The sequence below is a fragment of the Pipistrellus kuhlii genome, unplaced genomic scaffold (genome assembly GCF_014108245.1).
Source record: "Pipistrellus kuhlii isolate mPipKuh1 unplaced genomic scaffold, mPipKuh1.p scaffold_m20_p_10, whole genome shotgun sequence".
Classification (NCBI taxonomy): Eukaryota; Metazoa; Chordata; class Mammalia; order Chiroptera; family Vespertilionidae; genus Pipistrellus; species Pipistrellus kuhlii.
Window position 1 is genome coordinate 39,163,606 of NW_023425405.1, and position 22,463 is coordinate 39,186,068.

At 33.7% G+C, this 22,463-nt stretch overlaps 1 protein-coding gene across 15 annotated transcripts in view; it reads right to left on the reverse strand.

The window, feature by feature from the left end:
* AKAP9 (A-kinase anchoring protein 9) overlaps positions 1-22,463 on the reverse strand; it is a 114,700-nt gene that overhangs the window by 39,963 nt on the left and 52,274 nt on the right. For 10 of the 15 annotated variants that reach the window (XR_006740979.1, XM_045578447.1, XM_045578445.1 and 7 more), the window contains 7 exons: positions 20,595-20,819; positions 19,427-19,567; positions 18,843-18,946; positions 17,788-17,883; positions 16,018-16,223; positions 9,256-9,488; positions 1,079-1,241 (listed from right to left, as the gene is read on the reverse strand). Coding sequence is in view for 14 of the 15 variants with exons in the window: in XM_045578447.1 (XP_045434403.1) it covers positions 1,079-1,241; positions 9,256-9,488; positions 16,018-16,223; positions 17,788-17,883; positions 18,843-18,946; positions 19,427-19,567; positions 20,595-20,819 (1,168 nt within the window). In the remaining variant the exon portion in view is untranslated. Of the gene's footprint in view, positions 1-1,078; positions 1,242-4,154; positions 4,904-9,255; positions 9,489-16,017; positions 16,224-17,787; positions 17,884-18,842; positions 18,947-19,426; positions 19,568-20,594; positions 20,820-22,463 lie in introns of those variants that run through there. The other 5 variants (XM_036429460.2, XM_045578446.1, XM_045578449.1 and 2 more) reach the window with 4 other exon arrangements.

The window sequence follows — 22,463 nt, forward strand, 5'->3', positions numbered from 1 at the left end:
CTGGGGATGTGCCCGCAACCAAGGTAAGGTACATGCCCTTGACTGGAATCGAACCTGGGACCTTTCAGTTCGCAGGCTGACGCTCTATCCACTGAGCCAAACCGGTTTCGGCACTGTTAATAGTTTTGAGTGAATTTGCTGCTGCTGATAGCAACTAGAGTATGTTCAATGCAGCTTTTTTCTTGTTATCCAATATACCTAATTATGAAATTCCTCTGAACTTTCTATGCTAATGTATCACATCATGTGGGTTTAACTTAACTTTATTAAATACATATAAATAGATAGGTTCCTGGAAACCTATATATGAATCAGATGCTTATGAACTGAATCACATTTTAAATTTAACAGAGAAAGTTGATATTTAAGTGATTCTACAAGGCCAACACCCAGCACAGCAGGGTGCAATATAAACAGTCTGAGGCTTACAGGCTTAAAGCCTAGTATCATTATTTAATGGTGAGTGATCCTACAAAATCATTAATATTTTAGCTTCAGTTTCCTCATCTTTAAATTACAGGAGTTGTCTTAGGATGGCGGGATTATGGTAACAACCTACCATCACCCATTTCTGTATTTTCTAAAAATTTTTATACTTTCTATAATTCTGTTAAGTACTTTTTATAATTAAAAAATATATAGTTTTAAAAACTGTTTGAAGTAGCCGAAACCGGTTTGGCTCAATGGATAGAGCGACGGCTTGGGGACTGAAAGGTCCTGGGTTCGATTCCGGTCAAGGGCATGTACCTTAGTTGCGGGCATATCCCCAGTAGGGGGTGTGCAAGAGGCAGCTGATCGATGACTCTCTCTCATCGATGTTTCTAACTCTATCTCTCTCCCTTCCTCTCTGTACAAAATCAATAAAATATATTTAAAAAAAAGAACAGTTGATGGAGAAAAGTTTCTCTTAAAAAAAAATAAAAACTGTTTGAAGTAATTCAAAGACAAGTTACAGCTACTTTTTAATGGTCATTCTAAATTAGAGTAGATGACTGGTTTCCAAATCTGGCTTGCATCGGAATCTCTATATTTAGACTAGAAATTTCCCACCCTCAGTTGCCAATGGCAAGGTGCTCACCTTCAGCCTTACTGAGCTCCACAGCCAGCTGCTCTCTGGCCCTGGACTCCTCATGGAGGCGCTCTCGCAGTTCTTCTTGGCACTTAAGGGACTCTGTTGCTTCTCGTTTCTGTCTAAATGACTCACGCATCAACTCTGTCTGTGTAACTCTTGCATGTTCGAGCTAAAGAGGAGGGAAAGGATACATGAAGGAAAACAGCTAGTGCTGGTAATACCAATGTCATTCCCTATTAAAGCTTTAAAAAAGAGGCTTTAAATAAGAATAAAGGCATATAATACTTGTTGAACTGTAGTCATTTAATATTTTTAGTACATGCTAACATTAGTAGGTGGGATAAACAAGTATATTAGCTGTGTCCAACTTTCCATAAAAGATGTATTCTAGTTTAACAGAAAATTGCTTCTTTTGTAAATAAACATCAAGATCTGTATTCTATTGTATAAAGAGACATAAAAAGTAAGACATAGGTTCTTTTTCTATTTGTTAAATAATTTTATGTAACTGTGTTTTATGATAAACTTTATTTCTTTTATATTTACATTTATTTAATTGTGACTCCTACTGCACACTGTGAGAAACTAATAATATATGATTAAATACAATGATATCAATGAACAAAATCACAATGGCAAAACAAAATTAAATTACATAATTATGTTTTAACTAAATGTCTATGTTTCTATCTATTTGTGAAACAACTACAAGATTCTATATGGTTATTCTGTTTCTTTTCAAAACTTTAGAACACAGGCATTATCCATAAACACAGTTCCCTTAAAATGCTGTCACTGGCACACAATGACTACAAGCCAAAATTTTTCTTTAAGATGACAAGGTAATTCTCAAGTATTGTACAGAGTCAAGGCCAAAGCTCTAAAAAACAAACAAACAAACCCACAAAACAAAAAAACAAACAAACAACAACAAAAAAAAGGTATCACCATTACCAGCTGCATGAAATTACAGAAAAACACTAGTCTCTAACTTTGTTTTCTGGGCTGCTGACTGTTAATCTATTCTTATTGAAACAACTACATGGGGAAAAAATTGAGCTCAAATTGAATACTTAGATCTAGATGATTAACACTATTAAATTTTTTTAAAAGCAGTGACCATGTACATTAGTCACAGATTCACAACAATGTCATAAGAATTTGAAAATTTATATATAAAGTACTAAGTATATTAAAAATATTACCATGTCTTAAGCTTTAAATATGAATCAACTGTAGTGGTTTCTGATTTATAGTCAGGTATCAATAATGAATTATAAAATTATAATATTTAAGAATATTTTTATTTTTAAAGACATCTACCTGGTCTTCACATCTGAGTGATATTTGTAATAGCAAATAGATTTTAGAGTTACTACTGTCACTCTAAGTCAATTTCTAAAATATCTTGTTTGCATTATTCAATTTAAGATTCATAATGAAAAATAAGCATACATTTTAAATAAAATATTTCCTAATATAAATAATATGTTGCTACTTCAACATAGATAAAATTATGTTTTTACTTTAGATTGATAAGAGTATTTTCCTTTAAATGTGGATAACTAATATGCATTCATTTTTATTAATATTAATTTTTATTATAAAGAAACATAGTCATAAAGTATGAACTAATTTTTATATAATTACTCTCCCTGAATTTATAGCCATAGTAAATATTTAAGAAATATATAAATTATTTCTACATGTACATATGTTTTTCTGAAAATATTAACTGCTTTCCTGATAAATACATGAAATCACTAAAAGAGTTCAAAGTTCTAACTAAAAAGAATATGAGTCTTTTTCCTTTTTCAAATTAACTGTACAAATGAAACAGAATATTTGCAACAAACTACTTTTAGATAAGAAATTAAGTAAATCTTTACTTCTATATCCTACTTCTTAACAGGATCTAAGCCAGCCTTAAAGTGCACTTAACTGTTTGCCACAAGAAATAACAAAAATGTTGGAAGAATCAAATACAGTAAATTTGGCCAACAAATTTCATTATCATGCAAACAGCACCCTCACTTTGTTGGAATAAAAGATTCCCTTCAAATGTTCACCTAGATACTTTATACTTAAAAAACCCTCTTCTATCTAGTTGAGGTATTATTTATCCCTAATACCTATGTAATACCTAGTACTTGCTAAATATGAAATTTCATAATCAATATTTTCAAATAATTTAAGAAACCTATCATTACATTGAAAATATGTATAAAGCATCAGTAAATATTCTGTCACTTTAATATAAAAGTTTCAGGGTTGGCAACAAAACTGTTCTGAAAACCACCTGGCTTGTTAAATATTAGCTAGTATATCATAGTTAAAGTCATTAAAGCCATAAAAAGTGCTGAGTAACAGGCAGCTACACTGAATAACTTGTAGTGAATCATTTACACATATTTAAATCAAACGAACTTGAAATACCAACCTATGTTAAGTACGGGTATCCTGAACAATGTTTATAAATATATTTTTCACATAAAAAGCAAAAAAAAGGTATTTCCTCACAGGATTAGTAGCCATATAAAATCACTGAAAATGAAGTTTCTTAGAAAGTTAGCAAGAAAATTTAAATTAGAATTCAGGTCTCCCTTTTCTTGTCTGAAACTATGGCCAATATGCCATATGATTGTTAAACATTTCCTAATTGGCTCAATGACAATTCACTTAGCTATTTTAGGTTTCACAATGCCATTTCCTCAAATGGTTCCATTTTTACTCAGGATTGACATCATAAATATATAAAAGCAAGATTCTTCAGGACAAGCCAAGATCTTTGAAAATAGCTTGCCTGGCATGGGAGAACTGTAATATTATCTCATTCTGCTTTCATAGATAAAAAATGTAGTCAAGTTGGGGTTCCGAGACCAAATTTAGCCCTTCAATACGCCCAGGATGAATGAGAGATAGTAACACACCAAACCACAAAACAAGATTCTCTTCCATTTATCCTTACTAAAAGCATTTAAACTTTATTTCTCACTGTACAGTTTTTTTTTTTAAACCAAATGTGTTAAAATAAAGTATAAACTAAAACTAAAGTATAAAAAATAAAATATTTTATACTTACTGAATAAGGAGGGGTAGGCAGTGAAATTTTAGAAATAAGCTTTAATATGTGCCCGTTTTTTTTATGAATAAAATGAAAAATAGAAGTATTAATAATTACTGAGTTATTTTCATCCAAATGCTCACATAGAGGAAATGGATGTGGTAAAGGCACACGAGATTCAACCTCATAAATGTCTTCATCTTGTTCTTCCAACCAGGAGCCACTGAGTTTGACTGTTGCCAAATAGGTCCTGTAAGAATCCATTCTAGGAGATGCAGCTGCCAATGTTCCTCATTGATCAGCTTTCCATTACAGTAAAATTCTTTTTAAGCTTATCAAGACATACCAAAGCAGAATAAAAAATTCTTTTTAGCACTATCCAATAAACATTATAAAGCTAATTCATAAAAAACTAAACAAAAAAGAAAAAAACCCACAAGCCTAAAAAACAACACCTAGATCTTTCAGTCAACAACAAAACGAAACAAAAATAAAAGCAAGCAAACAACTTTTAAACCAGATTAACTAAATCCTTGAAAAATGAAAGAAAAAAAATAGAAATATCAAACTGGCTGAGCAATAAAACTGCTTTCAGCATCAAATACGTCTGTGGAAATAAATAACCCTTCCAAGCCGATCCTGGCAGGGAAGGTCAAGTTTTAAATCTCCATAGTAGCAGTCTTGAGAAATGTAGTTGCAACATTATCTCCCTTGTTCTTGTTGCTTCACTCAATTCAAAAGTAAAACCTCTTCTGAACTGAGCTATTCAAATAGCCTCTCACACTGAGCCAAAGGATTCTAGTCAGTGTCCCCTGAGGAAAAGGTCAGAACAGAGGGTGTGGTTTAATGTCTTACCTATAGGTACTCTGACAGGTGGGTGGAATGTGAATTAATACGCCCACAAAAAAGCCTGCCCAACAGGATTCAAGTTCCACGTAAGAGCTTTGGAAAGGGTATTTAGATAAGTTTATAAAGCTTCTGAGATAAGCTAGTGTTTTTCCATCCCATTAAAATGCTTGTTTTAATTTAAAAATGTGAAACCACATTACCAATGAGTTCTGCAACTATATGAAACAATCATAATTATTTCTGGAAAACTAAGTTAGCACTTCTTTTTGATATTTTCTTAGAAATAATACTCATCCTTTTAAGCAGTTACTAGAATACAGGGTAGGGTAAAAGCAGGCTTACAGGTGTGAGTACACAGAGTTCATTCTTATATTATTATTTATTAAGTATTGCATTATTTTTCCATATAAACAACAATAAACCTATTTTTGTCCCACCTCTGTATAGGTAGTCTAGTTATGACCCGTTTCCACAATGAATTGATTATAGAGTGAATATTAACAGGGAAAAAAAATGCACTTCTTTTGAAAAGCTACATAGTTGGTAACTATATCACGTAAGATAATTAAAACTTAAAAGCACAAGTTGTATATAATAGCCTTCTTGTAGCTCAAAAAAACCTGGACAACAGTGAATAAACCAGCTACTAAAGTTTTAAAAGATGAGCAACTTACTTTTCAATATTAAAAGATCCTCAAAAGTGAAAGTTGTTTTTAAATAAATGAAAAAACTTTTATACCCCATATTAAAGCGAGGCATTATTAATAAAAATTCATTTCATAGCCATTTCACCACACAAAATTGTTTAGAGGAGCCAATACTCAAGGCTTATAATTAGGGCAGAGAAAATGAGATTTTCGCCGAGACCGGTTTGGCTCAATGGATAGAGCGTCGGCTTGGGGACTGAAGGGCCCCGGGTTCGATTCAGGTCAAGGGCATGTACCTTGGTTGCGGGCATATCCCCAGTAGGGGGTGTGCAAGAGGCAGCTGATCGATGACTCTCTCTCATCGATGTTTCTAACTCTCTATCTCTCTCCCTTCCTCTCTGTACAAAATCAATAAAATATATTAAAAAAAAAGAAAAAAGAAAAAGAAAATGAGATTTTCTACAGAAAGCCAAGAATCTACAGGGAGATGAGGAAGGGGCAGCTGCCTCTTACAATTTTGGATTAAGCAATGACAAATTTCTTATGTGAACCCTCAGTTAGTTGTCTGAACATCTGTATAAGATGAAGGCCTGATCCTACCACTGACTCAGCTAAATGTGACATTACTGGGATTCAGCAGACACAAAATTATCAGCATTAAAGCCATTTAGCTTTATGGACGGTGGGACTCATGCTTAGCATGTGAAATACTTCTCAAAATACTCTTCCTTGGCTCTCTCTGCAAAGTACAATTTGGAGACTCTGGTGTCCAATTTATCTTATTTGAAGCAAAAACAAAAGCTGAAAGTAAGAAGTATCCCTTTATAAATAGAAACATTTAGGTCAAGATAAGAACTAACTACAAAGGAAAGAGAGAAATACACAAGGGAGGAAAACAAGACTCAAGAAAGCAGTAGATTAAGACTTAGAATGGGGCAACAGCCCTTGTAACAACAGTATGTTAACTGACGGCATATTATATTCATGTTCAGAAAGGTGATCAGAATTAAAATAATTCAAATTATAGCCCCCACCCAATTTTGAAAGCATGTAAAACTTGTTTCCATCCATGTAAAAACACACACACATTTGTGTGTAAGTGGTATCTCTTTGTAACTAAGAATAAAAGGACAAGGTTAAGAAAATAACCACCAAAAAATACAGTAGAATTAGGGGGGAAAGACTCAAGCAGTTAAGATGATTTAGGATAGGGGCAAATAGCTCACCTAACAACAATATGTAAACTGTGATATATTATATGTATATGTAATAAAAAAGTTAAAATGACTTCAATTATTTAGGACACCCTTTTAATTACCCAGACTATTTCATTATCCCCAGGTTTCATATAATCAATATTTTAATGTTATTTGAAGGCTTAATTTATGGTATAGTTATGTTTCCCAAACTATTTCAATAGTTTGTACAAACTAGGTTATTTGTATAACCTCAAGCTATTTAACCTTTCCCCCCATAACTATTTCCATCAAATTGTAAAATATTTCTGTTGTTCTCCTTTGGATTTTTATTTACTTATTTCTCTAATGAGAATGAATCCTGGACCCAATACCCCAACTAATGCTTAGAATAGCACATTGGGGACAATGCTAATGGCAAAATGTTTCAACAAAAAAATGACAAAACAGAAGTTATACCTACTGCTTCAACCTCAGAAAAGCCTCTTTTTTTTGTCTTTTTTGTTGTTGTTGAGAAAATATAGAAACATGAAGCTTAGGACCCATCATTCTTAAAAATGATAATTAATAAATTCTAGAGAGTTGCCTACAATAACAATTACTCTGTGGGAGTAATTCTTTATTCATTAATTTCTTCCAAGGACTTAGGAATCTCTTGGTAAATAATCTTCTGTGGCTCTAAATAGTATCCCTGGATTCTGAAAACTTTGTGAAAGACTAGTCCCACAGAACAGATTGATTTGTATTTTCACCTGCCCCCAATAAGCCACACTCTCAAAGATAATGTTCTACAGAACCACAGAGAGATTACTGAATAAGGAGTAGGTTAAAAAGATGTACCTTTCTAAGGGCTGAAGGATATCTTTAAATCCTTTTCTTCATATTATAATGAAAGCTATCACAAAGAGGAAACTGCAATGGGCTGAATATAAGCCCAATTTTATAGTATCCCTTTTGGGCAAAAGAGAAGTTTAATCCATCATAATAAATGTATTATTATATGAATTTGGGCATACCACTGGGCAAATAACTTGTCAAATCAAATACATAAAGTAGAATACTACTACAATAGATATGAAATCAGCCTATAAGGCAGATGCCCTGATAGTAAAGAAAATGCTCATTAGTTATTTTATTTTTTAATTATTAAAAAAAAACCATTTTTACTGATTTTTTTTGGGGGGAGGTGACATTGATCAACATGAACATATAGGTTTCAGGTGTGAGATATTATGTTACAAGATCTATATATTGCACTGTGTGCCCACCACCAAAGTCAGATCTTCTCCTGTCACCATATATTAGAGAGAGGAAGGGAAAGGGAGAGAGGGAGAGAAGGAAGGAGAGAGAAAAAAACATTGATTGGTTGTCTCACTCATCTACCCCAAACTGGGGATCAAACCTGCAACCTGGGTATGTACCATGACTAGAAATCAAGCCTGAAACTCTTTGGTTCAGGGCCGATGCTCCAACCACTGAGCAACACACAGCAGCCAGGACTCAGTTCAACATTTTAAAAATAAATAAGTGAATTTACTTCATTTTAACGGCAAATAATTTTTAAAATTCTGCATAAGTAACTTAAGAGACAATTATCATACATGGTGTAAAAATTTTATAGACAGAGAACACTGCAATTTGTTATAAATACCTTGTTTTAAAAATTTCTATATAAATAGTATTTTAATGTAGAAACTGCCCTACATTCTAATTTCCTAACAAGAGATAGTCTGTAAAGTGGAGTAATCTATTCATATTTGTGAAAAGGATGTTAAAATTACGTAAAGAAATTGTAGGTTTGAGTTGTTCGTATTATAATAGTGATGTTATGACACACTAGAACATATAGCTTGTTTTCAGGATAACAGATACTATTCCTTCAAATGAATTATATATATTATACTGGAATATTTCATATAATGGTGAAGTTAAAACCTCTTTTGGTATAAAAAAAGTAACATGTAAGAGTCTAGAAAATCTGAAAATTAAAACAACATTCAATTTTAGACCTAGAATAATCTGTCAGCACATTATATTTTATCACTTAAAAAGAAGACTATTGATACCAGTGTTGGTCATCACAAAGACAACCGATTATTATTATTATTTTAAAATTTATTTTAGAAAGAGAGGAAGGGAGAGAGACATGGATGTTGAGAGAAACACTGATCGGTTGCCTCCCACATGTACCCTGATTAGAGATCGAACCCGCAATCTACACATGTGCCCTGACTAGGAATGGAACCACTGACCTTTTGGTGAATGGGACAATGCTCAAAGAACTGAGCAACAGTGGTCAGGGCAAGATTAACAGGGAACCTAACTAAATTTTTGGAAATGTAGACAGAAATCATTTAGTTGTTCCTTGGCTTAAAAGAAAACTTACTTCAAACTCAATATATATATTAGTAATATAAAGGAGGTTACCTGACTACTGGTTTCACTTATGGTTTCTAGGAGTTTTTCAACTGCTGCTTGTAGTCGAGAGCTAATATTCAGCATAAGCTCTTCATTTTCAGGATCTATTTCAGCTCCAGCAAAACCACTCCTCATGAGCCGCTGGGACAGCTCCGTTCCTTCTTCAGTTACTTTTGGCCACATGCTACCGTCGTTTCTTGGCATATCACCTCCAGAATAAGATGGTATAGACTCATCTGTAACTAGAGCAGTATTTTAAAGGCACAAATAAATTATAATTAATAATTGTAATTAAAAAAGGTTACAGAATAAACACTTGACATCATTGAAACTATAAAGGTCTATTAACACCTGATAGATGAAAAAACTCAACTGAAGCCCTGGGAGACTAAGAGATTTGTTCAAGGTCACAGTGAGCTAGATCAAGAATCAAGGGCCTTCCAGTTACTAATCCAGTATTCTTTCCAAAAGGAAGTGGCAGCAAATGAGATTCAATCTTTGGCTTCCTAAAGGAGGGTGTATGCATTCCACTGGTGAACCGTCACAGTGCAAACCTCAAGGAAAATTTTCTTTCTACAAATTTTGGGGGAACTAATTTTTATGAACTAATCTAATATTCACTCAAGTTCAAGAGGCTCAAAATATCCCTTTAATATTATAAACTAGGGTACTCTTATGAGGAAGCAAACGTTAAAAAATCAATTATTTGTTTTTTTTTTAGAGAGTTGACAAGTCCATACATGTTTAAAATCTAAACAAGTTCAGACATGCAGACTGAAAATAGATGACAAGTGCTACCGATAACCAAAGTCATATATAAAAATGGAAAAGCAGAAGTTGCTTCATAATCAGATTATATTAGACAATATTTCAAAAATCAGAAATGCAATAATGCATTCTTACATATAAAACACTGTGTCAATATTTCAATGCCAATATTTCAATGCCAATATTTTCCTCAAAATTTGAGAAAATTCAAGGTGTTAAATTATAAATTCTATTAATTTAATACTTCCTTTGAGACAGGTCAGTAAGAAGCTAGGAAAATTCCCCGGCAAGTGAAATGGGGAAACTGAGACACCTGGACAAACTGGCCAAGCAATTTAAACCCAGATAATAGGTAGCAAGGCCTTATTTGCACATTTTATACCCAACTGGGGCAGACCTGCCTTGGTCGGTTCCCTCTTTGGTGACATTCTTTGAAGGTGAGACTGACCAGAGAATGACCCTGACCACTCTATCTGCTCATTTTGCTGCATCAGCATATTAAAGGACACACCTAAGAAGCTGATGAATATTTTATTGAGATCCTCCTGAGACCTCCCCTAAAATTCCCACCTTTAGAAAACAGATAAAAACCCTTAAGACAAAGGACCCAGCATACGCACTCTAGAGTATGTCTGCCCTTTCTTTTTTTAGGTGTGCAGCTTTGCTTTCTTTCTCCTAAGCTCTAAGTATTCCCACAAGACTTGCAGCCAGGGGGCAATGAGCAGCTACAGCATGTCCTGGCCTAACTCCCTGAACCTGTCTCCGAGGGCTCCTGTTGCTTCTGTAACTTGTTTCCTGAGTATGCACAGCCCAGCTGGCTCACTTTTTCTGCTTTTGTGACTTGTTTCTAAAAGGCCAAGGCAGCATTCTGAGCAGCCCACTCAAATCTTCTCTTCAAGTGTACTTTCCGCTTTGCATACTAAACTCTCTCTTACTAGAGTTCTGAATTCTTTTTTCCCAAATTCAAGAACCAAGAGCTTGCCAGTAACACCTTCAATATGCAAAATGGATCTGATAAGTGTCCCTCAAATTATATTAATGGTCTTTCCAATTTTATTAGTAAGACTAGCATATAAAAAAAAAAACCCAAACAAAAAACCCAGTACATATCACTTAACAGATTTAAAAAAAGACTAGCATATCATTGTTAAAGATAAAAAACAAAGACTAAGTAATTAAATGATAAACATTATAACCAATGATACTAAAAACAGTAAAATTCTTATCTCTGCTATAATATTGTATACTAGTGCACTGTATTTCCTAACTGTGGATTTAATTTTTCCTCTTACATCTTAATATTGCTCTTTCAGAATCTTAAATAATTAAAATTTTAAAAGGCTTAATCCATTCTAGTGCACATAAGGTGGCTTTAAGTAAAATATCAAGTACTATGAGTTTATCTTGCCTTGAACTGAAATCTCAGTATCTACTTCACTAGACTGTGAATTGCTATAAAGCAGAGGACATAGAGAAACTCTCAATAAATGTTTGTAGAGTTTGGCTGGTAAGAACTTCTTATACTAGGTGTACCGGTTAATAATGGCAGATTTTGTAATAAAAGGAAACAGGATAATTTCAAGAGAAACATCAAAAGTTCTTCATTCAAAGTAATGTCCATCGCTAGCTACACATTTCCCCATCTTTCAGATAATTTGTGGATACTGTCCCAATAGAATTTTTCTTGTTTTGAGGCAAACCATTCAGAGACCAAATTTTCCACTTCTTTGTATGTTTCAAAGTGCTGCTCAGCAAATGCGTGTGCCATCTATCAGAAAAAGTGGTAATCTGAAGGAGCAGTGTCTGGTGAATACGGCGGGTGGGTTAATACTTCCCAGGCAAGATCTTTTAAAGTGTCTTTAACAGGTTTTGAAGTGTGAGATTGTGCGTTATCATGTAGGAAAATTACTTTGCCGTGTCTTCTGGCCCATTCTGGTTGTTTCACAATCACAGCATAATTCAAATTGATTATTTGTTGTTGGTAGTGATCAGAATTAACGGTTTCACCTGGTTTTAAAAGCTCATATTACACCACACCTTTCTGATCCCACCAAACGCAGAACATTGTCTTCTTTCCGAAGCGATTTGGTCTTGTTGATGGTTGACCTTGATCAACCCATGATTTTGTTCATTTGGGATTCTCAAAATAAATTCACTTTTCATCGCCAGTCACCATTTGATGCAAAAAAGACTTTCTTTTGTGCCTTTGAAGTGACATTTTATTGATGACTTTTCGGTTTTCCATTTGTCTTTTGTTCATTTGATGTGGCACCCATTTTCCTTCCTTTAAAATCTTTCCCGTTGCTTGCAAACAATCAGAAATTGTTTGCTGAGCAACACTTAATCTTTCTGCAAGTTGTTTTTGAGTTGGACACTCATCTTCATCCAATAATGCTTGCAATTGTTGATTTTCAAACTTTTTTGGTTGACCTGGGTGTTCTTTGTCTTTCACATCAAAATCTTAACTTTTAAAGCATTTAAACCAGAGTTCATGAGTATCTTGAGATGGAGCATGTTCACCATAAGCTTCCTGAAGTATATGATTACTTTTTCTTTTTTCTTTTTTTTTTTTTTAATATATTTTATTGATTTTGTACAGAGAGGAAGGGAGAGAGATAGAAAGCCAGAAACATCGATGAGAGAGAGTCATCGATCAGCTGCCTCTTGCACACCCCCCACTGGGGATATGCCCGCAACCAAGGTACATGCCCTTGACCGGAATCGAACCCGGGTCCCTTCAGTCCCCAAGCCGACGCTCTATCCATTGAGCCAAACCGGTCTCGGCTGATTACTTTTTCTTCAAAATAAAGTAATGAATTAAAACTTCCTGCAAATGCTTTTTTTTTTTTGGCATGAAATTTGACATTTTTAAGTGTAAAAATATCTATGATATTAACACCTTCAGCAGATTTGACATATGAAGTTTTGAAGCTTGTTGTCAATACAACAAAATAACATACACATCAAATCGCATATATATCAACATATGTGTAACTCCATCTACTGAAAAAAATCCTCATTATTAACTGGTACACCTAGTAACTAAAAAGCTACTGTATTATTGGATATTTTAATGTGGGAAGCAGACATATTTAATCTATAAAGGAGTATGCAGATGTAACCATGCAAGAAAACAGATCAGATGTCCTTGCAGATCTGTTTTATCATAGAAAATGAACATAAACACACTCCTCTGTGATTGCATTAAATTACTGACTTAGTCATTCTTATATCTATGAGAACACTGCTCTGAAGAGAGTTTGCTGTCTTTTATTTATTTATTTATTTATTTATTTATTTGATATATATATATATATATTTTTTTTTTTTAACAGAGAGGAAGGGAAAGGGATAGAGAGTTAGAAACATCGATGAGAGAGAAACTTATCAATCAGTTCCCCCTGCACAGCTCCTGCTGGGGATGTGCCCGCAACCAAGGTACATGCCCTGGACCAGAATCAAACCCGGGATCCCCCCGTCCACAGGCCAGCGCTCCATTCACCTGTTCTGGCGAGTTTGCTGTCTTTAAATAAATATTATTTCCTGAGCATTTCAGCAACCACCTTGAAAAGGTCTAAGAAAACTGCTATCAAAGAAAGCACAGAGTATTTTTGTACGCTACAGAACATTCCTCAGAGTGTGTCTTCTGAATATGGTTTAGTTTAGATCTTAGCAGAATAGCAAATTCTCCTTCCCAGGTGATTAAGTAAAAGCTGCTTATAAAATAATTTTTATTTATTTATTTATTTATTTATTTATTTTTAATATATTTTATTGATTTCTTACAGAGAGGAGGAGAGAGGGATAGAGAGCTAGAAATGTCAATGAGAGAAACATCGACCAGCTGCCTCTTGCACACCCCCTACCGGGGATGTGCCCGCAACCAATTGTACATGCCCTTGATCGGAATCGAACCTGGGATCTTTCAGTCCGCAGACCGATGCTCTACCACTGAGCCAAACTGGTTTTGGCTTATAAAATAATTTTTTTTAAAAATGCATAATTTGATAAACACTCTTACAATGAAACCAAGAAAATACTACCTAATTCTTTTATATATATCGTTTCATTTGAAGAAATAAAATAGCCTTGATTGAGAGCTTAAAGTTAAAGTTAGTTTGAAAAATACTTCTAATAACGTTTGAAAAGAATCAATTCGAAAGCAGTTTTAAAACACAGTATTATTTCAGGTCTTATTTTATTAAAAGCAGTTTTTTGTTTGTTTGTTCTGTTTTTTAAATATTTTTTTATTAAATTATTATCTGTGTACATATTTTAACATGGCCCCCCCTCTCCCATACATACCCTCGCTCCCCAGAGTTTTGTGTCCATTGGTTTTACATATATGCATGTATACAAGTCCTTCGGTTGACTTCTTATCTCCCCCCAGATCTCCCTACTCTCCTGGCTGTAATTTGACAGTTTGCTTGTTGCTTTACTGTCTCTATATCTTTTGGTTCATCAGTTTATAATGTTCTTTATTATCCATAAATGAGTGAGGTCATGTGGTGTTTCTCTTTCATTGACTGGCTTATTTCACTCAGCATGATGTTCTCTAGTTCTATCCAGGTTGCTGCAAATGATGAGAATTCCTTCTTTTTTATGGCAGCATAGTATTTCATTGTGTAGATGTATCATAGTTTTTGTTCCAATCATCTGCTGACGGGCACCCAGGCTGTTTCCAGATAATAGCTATTGTAGATTGTGCTGCTATGAACATAGGGTGCATATATCCTTTCTGATTGGTGTTTCTAGTTTCTTGAGATATATTCCTAGGAGTGGGATTACTGGGTCAAATGGGAGTTCCATTTTCAGTTTTTTGAGGAAACTCCACACTGTTCTCCACAGTGGTTGCACCAATCTGCATTCCCACCAGCAGTGCACGAGGGTTCCTTTTTCTCCGCAACCTTGCCAACACCTGTCGTTTGTTGATTTGTTGATGTTGGCCATTCTGACAGGTGTGAGATGGTAGCGCATTGTTGTTTTGATTTGCATCTCTATTAAAAGCAGTTTTTAAAATTATCTTTGACTTTAACTGAGGTGGTGTTTAATATTAATTTTACTTTAAGTTCCAAACCAAGTTTTTCCTGCACTTAGAAACATGCAGCTGGCCAACTTGTAATTAGGCAAACCTTCTGTTAGTGGCATGGATAATTTCCATCTCATAGGAAACTTAAACAGAACACTCTCAAAAATGGCATAACTGGCATTTTTGGAATGTCAGCCTCTAATTGGGGAGAAATGGTTAGCTGTGGCACGGCAGTGAAGCATGGGCTTGATCTTCTGTTCTGAAACTCTATTTCTCTCCATCTGACAAAACTTTCTCCCCTTCTCATTTCCTGACTCCCTCTACAGTAAGAAACAAGGAATAAGAAAGTAGTAGAGGACGGAGGTCAGCAATATGGAAGTACTAAGAAATTCAAAGAAGAGCCTAGCCCACACAGCTGAAAAAAGGTAGGAAGGCAGCTATGTAGGTCATGTCAGGACCTAATTTCTGGACCCACACACATTTTGCCATATTTCACACCACTTTTCCAAAAGGAAGAAATGGTGTTACAGAGGATTGTTCAAAGAAAAATTCAAACCTTAGGTTTCTTATAAAAACTTTCTTCTAATCATACCAATAGATATGCAAACTGTTGTTTGATTCTTAAAAGCTCTTTATTTCTTATCTTTCCTTCATTTATAGGGATATTGCCCAAACCTCCTGGTTACTGGTAAGAGTCCTGAGTGGTGATGTAAAATTTTTCTTTTACTAATGGTGAAATTAAACAGTCTCTGATTTATGTAGCACAGTAGTAACCCTGAGTATATATAATGACAACTCTAAGACACCACTTGTAAACGCTATACAATATGGTGTTTTGAGAAAAGTGGCTCTAAAGCATTTGTGTTTGGAGGTATTTTTGTTGGAAAACCACTTTATTTTCAATACATAGCAAAGTGCCTTGAACGCTAAGATTTATTGAAGATAACAGTTTCTACAGAATATAAAGCTAGTACCTCCTGTATGTTCCTCATGAACACATGACTTTATAGGTGCCTCTGCTTCTGACCTCCAAATCAGGTTGGCAGGTGACTGGCCTTTACTAGATCTATCCAGAATTCCAAGGACATGGCGGCCAATTGTTTCTTCCACAGCTGCTGTTGTCTTTACAACTTCTAGGAGGATCTTCAGAAGTCTGTTATTAGCTTTCTGGAGTGCATACCTGTAGAGATAAAGAAACATTTATTAAAATGTTAAATTTTCTAAAATCCAAACACTTTGCTTATGTCCCCAAAAAAGTGAATTATAAAACATCTGAACTGAAAAATAAAGTATCAGAAGATCTTCTCTATTAAAATAATATGCAATAGCACCTACAATGAAGTGCTTTTTAAAAATATTCTTTTATACATTTAAAAATTCCAGATTAAAAAAAATTAAGGAGATGCAAAAGTTAAGTTTTTAAAAAGTGTGGTAGTACCCAACCCAAGTATATGTAAGTTACGTAATGGTAATACGATTTATGGTTATCATATGTTTTACATTTAATTTCTTTGTGCCAAAGAATACATTTTAAAATGTAATTTAGAAAATCCACTAGAAAAAATATGTATTTATATATATCTTATTGGTGATGATCTAGTCGGTTAAATTGACATAGACCTATTTTTAAAATGGTCTACTGTGAAATTTCACTATATATTAACACCAAAGAGAATATCATAGGCCATTATACCTACTACTCCAAAGACAAAAATTTCTCACATTACCTATACCACCCTCATTTCAACCAGGAGAAGGGGCCTAGTTTCAGCCAAATGATATTAATGTGTGTTTCTCTTTTTAAAAAATTCTTATTTTAAAAAGAATCAGAAAATACTGCTAACCATCCACCAAAATATCTCCGCCCTCAGAGATATCACTATTAACATTTTACTGCCTATCCTTCTAGACTCCCCCCCCCCCCCCCCCAATCTCTCTCATACATATATTTTAAATGGAATGGTCCTAGGCAAACTTCTTTGGTAAGCTTTCTATTTTACTTAACATTAACATCTTTCCATGTCAAGAAATATAATTCTATAAATGGTGATTAAGAGGATGTTCTGATTAATCTTCTGAATAAATAATTCTTGTGTCTTAACAGCTTAATTCAACAAAGATACTGCAGGGGCAAACTTTATATTTCATACATGTAGACAAAGAAAGAGACTTTCATGGAAAAGATCCTCTGCCTTAACACAGCTTTCTCTCTCTGTTTCATACCTAATGACCACCAATAATCAGGTTAAAGGATATCTGTTTTCACAGGCACATGACAAAACTATTTTAAGACAAGGTAATAAATGCATAATTTTACCTTTAGAATTTGTCAAGTGAATAGGCAGATCTATTTTTGCACCTAGATCAAGTTCTCTGCTTACATAAGCAAGGATATTAAAAATAAAACTAAATAATTTAGTTAGTAGAGTAAGTCAAGGGTTTTATTTCTTTTAACTTTTCCTGAAATTTAGTTCAAGCCCAAATACCCCAAGACTAAAATATTTTGAAAACATTTCTATATAAGAAATAATTAAAATATGATGGCAAAAAGAAATGAATATGAATACTAATTTATCAACACTCACCACAAAAAATCCTAATAACTAAACACTGCACAATTTAAAAAATATACCTAATTGAGATAAAAATACTTTATCTCAATTACAAAATAAACATTTATTTTATATTTATAAAATAAACATCTTGTTTATTTTATATTGCCATGGTAACTCTAATTTTCATACACTGTCTTTCTTGTTTGAGTTCCATACTGACTGTGTTCCATACTGATGATCCAATGGGGAAGCCAAAATCTTAGGGGCCAAATTCCTCCATGCAAGCTGAGGAAGGAGGTTAGGAGGACACAGAGGGTTGACAATCACAGAAATTAAAAAAGGAGGAAATTAAGTTAGTAGATATTAGTTTTAATTTAAAATTAAATAAAGTGTTTTCATTTGAGTAAAACAAATTTTAAAATATTGTGCTTAAAATCCTTAATATTAATTGGGATAACTATTCTCTTTTATATATTACATTTTTATACTAACTTCTACAAAATCAAAGAAAGGAAAAGTTTTGTTAACATCAGGTCATTACTTTGTTTTAAAAATTCTCATGTGGCCCAACCCATGTGGGACAGTAGTTGAGTGTTGGCCTATGAAACAGGAGGTCACAGTTCCATTCCTCGTCAGGGCATATGCCTGGGTTGAAAGGCTTGATCCCCACAAGGAGGTGTGTAGGAGGCAGCCAACCAATGATTCTCTCTTAACATTGGTATTTCTCTCTCTCTCCTTTCCCTTCCTCTCTGAAATCAATTAAAAAAATATATATTTTTAAAGTTCTCATCTGTTATGCAGTAAATAATGCATGAAAGCTATATGTGGAATATCACACTTAATGTTTTTTTTCTCATGAGGAACACACCCACACCAGGAAGTAGCTTATACTGAATTCATGTCCACCCAGTGAAAGAATAAAACCATGAATACAATTTTGTTTTTTAGTATAAAAATGCCTATGAGCAAAATAAAATTAATCCAGAAATGTTCAAAAACCAAATGATGCTGTAACATTTACTGAGTTAAGTATCTGATCAGTATCTGTTAAAAATTACTTTATATACAAAAAAATTAAATACTTGTCTATTTAAATGACCAAAAACTGTTACTCTTTACATACAAAATATAATGTAAAAATAAAAGAAATACACAAAATAAAAATAAGGACAAATACAATTTATAACACTGAAACAACTATTTTAATTCATTTTTGTGTTAAAAAAAATAAACATTCTGTATACCTTTCATTGGACAGAACAGCAGGAGGCACATCTTCAAGTTTTCTGTCCAATTCCTTTTCTTTAAAGGTCTGTTCCTCAACTTCCCCTTGCTTTTCATTTTCCTCCTGTGTAAGTTTGTGTAAAGGTAGAGAGGACAAGATAGAAAGAAAACCTGTCATCTTGGAAATAGCATGTCATTCCTTTATACTGTTACAAAGTGAAACAGAAACTTTTACATGCAGAATAGATACTGTACAAAATAATATTTAACTATATTTTATCAAGAGATTAGCATTATCAAAAAAAGATAAGAGACTCTATAGATGAAAAAAATTCAGTAGGTTCAAGCTAATGCATGCTATAGTGCAACAATAAAGTTGGTTAGGCTGCTGGGTGAGACGACAGTTGCTCCTAGCAATGTCAGTTTCAAATTACTCACATAGAATGTAAGGCATTTTAACTCCACCTATCGTACATGTCAGCAATCACAAATATTTTAAGCGCAATACCAATAAAGGACACATTCACAACAACAACAACAAAGACAAACAAATCCTACTGCATTGTTGATCCATTGCTCCTAGATGGGTCAAAGTCCATACTACCTGTGTTTGCGTACTGCTGTTGCGCAGCTCACAACACAGCTTCTCTCTTCCAGCTAGAGACAGCTGCTTTAGTGCTTCCAGCTCCTCTAAAAGCACCCTCTCTCTCTCTGAAACCAGGTTTTCATTATCTATTGAGGATCTCTAAATAAGAAAAAAGGTCATGAGAGAATATTGTTTGCGACAGAAAATAAAGGCAGAAATATTAAGCAGGTTTGTTTTAACCCCCTGGGACCAAGAGACCCTAGTTCTACCCATGATTCATATCCCATGATCAGGGGTTAAAAGCATTTATAAAGTTCAATGCAAAATTTGAAAGAACAAAAAAACAAAAAAGCTAATAAGCCTAAATATTTAGGAATTTATGCAACTGAAATAATATTATTTTATATGCCAATTTTGCATTGAAAATTCGGAAGTTTAAATTTACAAAATGCAATGAAGAAAAGCAAAATTAATTTTTCCAAATGATTAGTCTATTCCCAATTTTCTGGTGTTCTGTATTTGAAAGAACATATTAAGAGTTATTTCTTATTTCTCCTAATAGCTAAGTTCCCAAAATTGAATGTTTTAACTTATTATATAAATATTTCTTGCTTTTCTGCAATGATTTTGAGAGTATATCATATACAGCAATTGATAAGAATCCAGCTCCCAAATACCAAGGAGTATGTAAATTTAGCCAAGAAAGGATTAAGAACGTTATATAAATTTGCATTTCTCAAATCAAGAAGAGATGTTTCCCTGGACAAAGATCCAGAAACATACCACTTCAGATTTCTATTCATGATTTAAAAGGCAGATTAAGGACAGATAAAGATAAACCTTGGAGATGTTAATTGGTGACTCACAAACTATAAATAAATATGGGAAAACTGAATATTAACAGCACCTCAGCACAAAAAATTTGGAATGATTAAAAAAACAACAACCTTGCAGCCCCTTTTTCAGTGCCTGCAAAGAAAGATAAATAAAATGGTAGGGACACTGCACTCCAACAAAGAGTTGGATTTCCTTAATAAGACCTAAGGCTGTTGTGCTGATGGAGTCTATTTCTGACATTAAATATTTGTATTTATTCACATTTTGGCAATAATTTTGACTTTTAAAACCAAGGCTATATAAATAATACTATTTTTATCAGGAAGAAAAGGACTCTTAAGTCCCATACCTGGGCTAACTGTCTATTCAGTCTCCTAATCTCTTCTTGTAGCTGCTCCTGGTCTTCTCGCTGTCTCTCCATCTGGCGCATGTGCGCCTGTCTTAGTAGTTCTGTTGCCTGTTGATGTTCTTGATATTGTCGTACAAGTTCCTGCCTCATATCTTCCAACTGTTCTTCATTTAACATTAGCTGTCTAGAAGCATCCATGCTTGATACCAAAATCTCATCATGGTTCTATAATAATTTAAAAAAAATTAATCATAACACATTTTGTAGAAATCTGTCAACATCAATATTTTAAATACATATGAAAGCAATTCTATTAATCCCACAAAGCATCTGACTTAAACGTTTTTGTTTTTTTTACAGAGAGAAAGGGAAAGGGAAAGAGAATTAGAAACATCAATCAGCTGACTCCTGCACACCTCCTACTGAGGATGTGCCTGCAACCAAGATACATGTCCTTGACCAGAATTGAACCTGGGACCCTTCAGTCCGCAGGCCAATGCTCTAGCCACTGAGCCAAACCAGTTAGGATCTGACTTTTTAATATACTTAGTATAAACTAGAGGCCTGGTGCACAAAATTTGTGCATGGGTAGGGTCCCTACGCCTGGCAGGGAATCAGGGCTGATCAGGTCCCCCAACCCCCGCCTCCTCTTTCCCTTGCCACCCACGGGCTGCCACTGCACAGGTTCCTCCCACCTTCTCCTTCCCTCATTCCTTTAGCACCCTGCCACTGCTGGTTTCCCAACATGTTCTGCGCCACACTCTGGTGGTAGTGCACATTATAGTCAGTGATTGAACTCCTGTTCTCCAAGTCTAACTACCAAGGTGACACTTTTCATATTAGCTTTTCATATATATAGATACTTAAAAAATATGTTTGTCTTAATTATAATTCTTAATCAATGTAAAGTTAGTTTATCACTATACATTAGTTACATATTCTCCAAAAGTAAAATAGTTATTTATCAGTTAATTTAGATGTAATCCAATTCTATGGGAGGATAAAGATACTCAAGATTCCTTCCATACTTAATGAAGCTACAACTCCATTATTCCTTTGACATTTTATAATGGAAAATAATAGAAATTTAATACTTATATTTTAAAATTAAATTTCTAAAACATGAGAAAGTTTATCTATTTAATTTATATTATACAGTGGTCATCACAATACTACAGAGAGCTGCTTAATAAGAAACAATCTCCAATAAATTTTATTTGGAAATAAGTTTTATATTCCACTTTCTCATACTGATAAGAGTTGATGGGTTTCTACAAGTACTTCAATTTCTGAAGAGCTACTACTTAAATGATCATTCTGATGTTTCTGCCTTGAATAGATTAAAGAAATTTTCATGAATACCTCAGGAGTTTTGCACTATAGAAAGAGTTGGCAATTTTATTTAAATATACCACTAACAAGATATAACCTATCCTAACATTAATCAAAAATTTGAATTTAGATAATTTTAAGAGGTAAAATTTATTCTGTAAATGGCACAAATAGTTGAGATATAGACACAGAACTGATTCTCCATTAATAAATAATAAAGAAAAAGATTCAGTATATACAGACTAGAGTGCTTTAAATTGTTTCTTAAATTGGTAGCTATTTTCTTGTGATAGTATATTAAATAAGTAATATTAAATTTATTAATTCATATTGTCAAATTATAACATACTTAATCTTGAATTGCCTAAGACAAAATTAATATAGGTATAACTTAAGATTTTACTATGCACAATGTGTTAAGACAAATAAGGATACTATGAACCAGACTTGTTTTATTTAATAATAATATTAAGTCATTCACTTATATACCTTAGAAGTAATAAAACACTTTCATTGTGTGAATCCTAAGACTGGATT